Source organism: Drosophila subobscura, chromosome U, assembly GCF_008121235.1.
Source record: "Drosophila subobscura isolate 14011-0131.10 chromosome U, UCBerk_Dsub_1.0, whole genome shotgun sequence".
Lineage (NCBI taxonomy): Eukaryota > Metazoa > Arthropoda > Insecta > Diptera > Drosophilidae > Drosophila > Drosophila subobscura.
The window spans coordinates 12474453-12479284 of record NC_048534.1 but is presented as its reverse complement, the minus strand read 5'-3'; the positions used below and the strand labels follow the sequence as shown (position 1 = coordinate 12479284).

The 4832-nt window shown below is 46.5% G+C and overlaps 1 protein-coding gene across 1 annotated transcript; it reads right to left on the bottom strand.

Annotated features, from left to right (window-relative positions):
* Positions 1 to 342: 342 nt before the first annotated feature.
* Positions 343 to 2727, bottom strand: LOC117900275 (tetratricopeptide repeat protein 30 homolog). Its single transcript, XM_034810584.1, has 5 exons — positions 2512 to 2727; positions 2278 to 2456; positions 1222 to 2220; positions 940 to 1150; positions 343 to 867 (listed from the first exon to the last, which is right to left on the bottom strand). Exons 1-5 carry the CDS (start codon positions 2569 to 2571, stop codon positions 352 to 354), a joined length of 1965 nt encoding a protein of 654 aa, XP_034666475.1. The 5' UTR covers positions 2572 to 2727; the 3' UTR covers positions 343 to 351.
* Positions 2728 to 4832: the final 2105 nt, after the last annotated feature.

Below are 4832 nucleotides of genomic sequence, written 5' to 3'. Positions count from 1 at the left end.
GATGAAAATTGAAAGAGAAGGAGCTGGTGTGAGGCTTTCATGGCACAAATTTCATTGATAAAAATATAAACAATGCTTACACTGAGCGAAAAAATTGGTTCTAATTAATATAAATAATAAATATGTTTAAAAATTTCCATTTCTGGCCGTTAAATTTCTCTTTTATACTGAAATTCAATCCGAAAAGATACAAAAATATAATGTAACATAATAAATTATTATTTATTAAGAATATCTCTGCAGAATTTATTAAATTATTGACTTCATAGTTTAATCGTTTGCTTCACACTCTGAGAATTTTCATTTTCTTTACACAAAACTTAAATTCTCAGTGGGATTTCCAGTGAAATTTCAACAATTTTCATACTCGCTGAGTTTGAGCAACAACAAACGCAATTTCCGGGCCTCCAATCCAATGGTCAGCGGCTCCTCGGGCACCTGCTCCGTGGCCGTGAAAATATTAGCCGGTGTAAACAGGCCATAAGCCTCACAGGATCTGAGAAAGCTAAGTACTTCCTGCACAGCGGTGTAGGGCAGGATAATGTTCTGCTTGGCCATGCCCGTGAGCAGGCCCAGGATGCAGCGTTTCACATGGAGCCAGGTGTCCGCGTAGAGTCTGCCCCCAGCACCACCCTCCAGGGCATGGGCAATCCGTGTCAGGCCGAACTCGTAGTTGGACTTGGCGCAGTAGAGGGTGCCCACAACCAGATTGACAATGCACAGATGATGGTACTGCTTGCCCAGGTTGCCCTTGAGCTCCTCGGCCTTCTCCACTTTGCGCATCAGCTCCTCGGCCTCCTCGTTCTGAAAGGTCATGATGTACGATACACAGAGATTGGCCAGCACAGCAGCTGAGACGGACATGATCTGGAATGGCGGGGAGTTAACACATAAGTCTTAGAAATTTGAATTCATTGGAGACTTAGGAATCAAACTCACATCATCAGAGTGTTGTCGCACAATTGGTTCGTAGAAGGCCGCCGCCTCGTTGTATTTGTCGCCCTGCATGAAGAGCACATGGCCCGCATTCAGACGCCAGACGGCATTCTCTGAACAGAACTCGGCACTCGAGTGGAACTCACGTTCCGCTCCAACGAAGTCATCGTCGCGCCAGGAGATCCAGGCACGTGCCATGACCACCGGTAGATAACTTTCATCAAATGTATCGTATTAGGCATTGAAGAAGAGACTCAATATCTCTAAAATAATATTTTAACTCACAGTTCCAATGCCTGTTCGTAGTCTTTAAGTGCATCCCTCAGGGTCTGCTGCTCATTGGTGGCCCGCACCTCCTGCACCTTGGCGGCCAGGCTGCGCAGCTTCCCGGCCAGACTGGAGGCCAGGGTTCCCAGCTTCTTCTCCGCCAGCTCCACGCTGGTCTGGGCGGTGATCAAGGCATCCAGCAGCTCGTACAGATACTGCGACAGATACTTGTAGGTGAGATCGGTGTGCTCCGCCAGAATATCAGCGGCTGTCTCGTAGAGCTCGTGCCGACAGCAGATGAGCAGGATGTTGGCGAAGGTCTCCTTGGGACAGGAGGGAGCTCCCAGCTGGAGGAGGAAGGCCAGCTTGCGGAGACCCGCCACAGGACCCTGGGCATCGGTTAGGGCCATATTGTGGAGCGTTACCGGATCGAGTTCGCTCTCGGCCCGTGGGGGCAGGTCAAGCAGGGCGTCCCGCGCTGCCTCCTCGTTGCCATCCTGATATTCCAGTGCGGCCTTCAGATTGAGAGCCTGGGTTATGCCAGACAAGGCCATCGTTATGGGATTGCCCACACTGCGCGCACTGCCATCGGTGTCCACCTGGGCGCCAATCCCTAGCTCCGGATGATTGCGCATTCCTCGCTCCACAATCTCCGAGGTGTAGTCCAATGCCTGGGCCCGCTGCTTGCGCTGAAAGTGGGCCAACGCCACATTGTAGGCCACCAGAGGATTAAAGCCGCCCACCTGGAGTGCGGCCTGGAATCGCTGAACTGCGGATTCATGCTGATCCGCCTGATAGAGCAGGCATCCCTCATCGTTGAGGGTATCCGCAGTGCCACCCGCACGCTGATTGAGCAAACTCTGGGCCCCGGCATAGTCCTCGCTCGAGTACAGAATGGCGCTCTGCAGCTGCAGGCAGTGCTCCCGTAGCTCTTCCTCCTGGTCACTGATCTGCTTGAGGACTCTCAAAGCCTCCGCAAAGATGCCAGCCTGGTAGAGTGACTGCGCGTAGTAGAATCTGAAGGGAATTTTCTTCGACTTAAGAGAGGTTTCCTCTTTTGAAAGATAATCCTACCTGAACTTGGCTTCCTTGGGCACCAGATGGCAGAGCTGCTCGTAGCAGCTGGCCGCCTCCTCGTACTTCTGGGCGTGATAGTAGCAGTGCCCCAAGGTGGACAGACCCGCCCTTGTATTGGCTGCCTCGCCAATACTAGTTATGCACTCAATCACATCCTCATAGCGTTTGTCTTTGATCTGTAGCAGCTCTGACGTTATAAGGAATTCGCAATTAATATTTTGAAGGACTTACCAGATTGTATATGGTACGGGTGACATGTCCCTCGCGCAGAATGATTCCCTGATGCAGCATTTTTCTTCAAGACTTCGCCAAGTAATGTCAATTTTCATCGGTCAACCTTTTGTTTTGGTCTTTGGACGGTGGTTGCCATGGCTACTTATGTTTGTTGTCGCTTGAGGTGGAGTGTCATGGCAACCCGTCGCGGTTGTGGCAAGCAACAGTTGGCTGAGGTAACTGACACAAGAAAAGGGTGGCTAAAGGAATTCTTAGAGTAACAAGGCAACGAGGGTGGGTAGAGTCCTCCTGGAAGAAGTTTCTTTGGTGTACATTCTTCCGTTTTTATTTTTAATGTCCATCTATTATCTTTTTTAAACAAAATACAATTTAAAGAGATTAAAATGATAAATAAAAAGGAACAAAATGAAGAAATTAAATAGAATTTACTAGAATATACATTTTAAATAAAAATATCAAGAGAGTTATGGCCACTTTCAACCCAAATCTATTTCAAATATATTTATCACTGGTTGAACAACAATAATTTTAATTAAAATTACAATTTTCCATTTATTACCAGAAATTTCCGTGCAAAATCTCCTTTGATTAATTAAATCTGAAATGAAGATTAATAGGAAAATGTTCTCTCCCATTTATATGTAAATACGAGTATATTTACTTTCTGTTAGATATAATATCAAGTATCTCTTGTGTAAGTAACAACCAAAATTCATTCGCTGACCAAAAGTGCGCCCATAAAAACCAATTAAGATACGCACAACTCAGAGGCAAGTGGCGCAACAAATTCATTTGAAATGTAAATGAGAAAATTGTCTAATTGAAAACTTTTGCATCTTGATGTCTTCGTCTTTGGCCCCACCCTCATTTTAGCAGGAAGCGGAGCCCTCGAGCAACTTACAGACTTGCTGATGGAGGACTTAAAGTGTTAACTCGGTGCCGGCAACCCGAGGCATTAATCCATGTTGAAGCCTTTCAGGCGGCAAGTTCAAGGAACACTTTTAATTAGGTTTCTCTTGAGCTCAAGCTCACGGAGCAACAGTTCCTCCTTCCTTGACGCTCCTCCACTTTCTCTCACTTTTGGCTTAAATAGATTGGCCCAGGACAGGGCAATCCTCATTGACAACAGCTAAATGGGCGAACGTGCGGAAATGCTAATTAAAATCTGCGTCTGTCTGAAAGTTGAGCAAATAGTTAAAGGCTAATCAAGCACGAATGGAGGTTAGAAGTCGACTGGTCTCTAAGCCAGGCTAAGGCTAGAAGTAGAACCAGGTCAAGGTTGGGCTGCTGCTGCTGATGCTGCTGCATCATCATCATCGCCGTCGTCGTCGTCGTCTCTGTCGTCTGGCCAAATGCGGCGGCCACAAAATGTTGCACAACGGGTTTTGGCCCCGAACAGATTCGAATGTCAAAGTCTCGCTCTCCCTCTCTGGGCTAAAATGGTTCAAAAACGCGACCATGGGAGAGGCTAGCTCAGAGACCAGCCAGGCAGCTGTGTCCCGTTTCATGGTAAACTGGAAATCTTACACTAAAACGAAAAACACAACATGGAAGAACGTTTTAGTTTGATATTTCGACTAAAGGATACCCCACAATCTGATTTGTCCTTTGTGCAAAACGTAGAAAACTATCTAAATGTGCTTAAGGATGTGAAATTATATAATAAAGTCGGAGTGCGTGATGAAAAGATGACAGTATTTTCTAGAACCGAAGGAAATTCTTTGCATAAGTATATTCCTGTTACATGTATCCCCATGAGCTCAATACACCCAAACCCTCCACTATTGCCGGGTATTCGAAAATCATTTGACTGAAGCTAAACGCTTTTCTCTCATGTCATCTCATCCCATCTCGCATCTTTAGTTGGCAGCATCAAGTGCAACTGCATTTTCTTACAATGTCACGCGATTGAGCATTAGCTTTTCTCGATCTCGGCTTGGCTGTGGCCTAAGGCTAACCACACACACACAACAGTCCAGACCAGTCACAGTCGCAGTCGGAGGAGACGAGCGACAATGCTGCGTATGAGTAATGCATAATGCAATTGATGTTGCCAATTACCAGATATACTTACTCGTATCACACACAGCCAGCCTCAAGGTGCCGACAGGCTGAAGTTCAAGTTTTGCTGTGCCTCTCAGCCTCACACATAAATAATGGCAGGCCTAATTGCCTCAGCTCCGAAAAGAACAAAATAAAAGCAAACAATTATCAGACTTCACTTGTCCGAGTACGAGCACGAGCACGAGTACGGGTACGGGTATGAGCTTTATAAATTTTGTTTTGCTCTTTATCGTACGGTTACATACTCGCACTCG

Bases quoted from the DNA above. Each gene is read 5' to 3' on its own strand.
- LOC117900275 (XM_034810584.1), bottom strand. From the start codon at position 2,571: ATGCTGCATCAGGGAATCATTCTGCGCGAGGGACATGTCACCCGTACC. The intron at 1,151-1,221 runs GTGAGTTAAAAT...ATTTGATGAAAG, and splicing joins TACGAACAGGCATTGGAACT to TTATCTACCGGTGGTCATGG. The intron at 868-939 runs GTGAGTTTGATT...CCGCCATTCCAG, and splicing joins TGCGACAACACTCTGATGAT to ATCATGTCCGTCTCAGCTGC.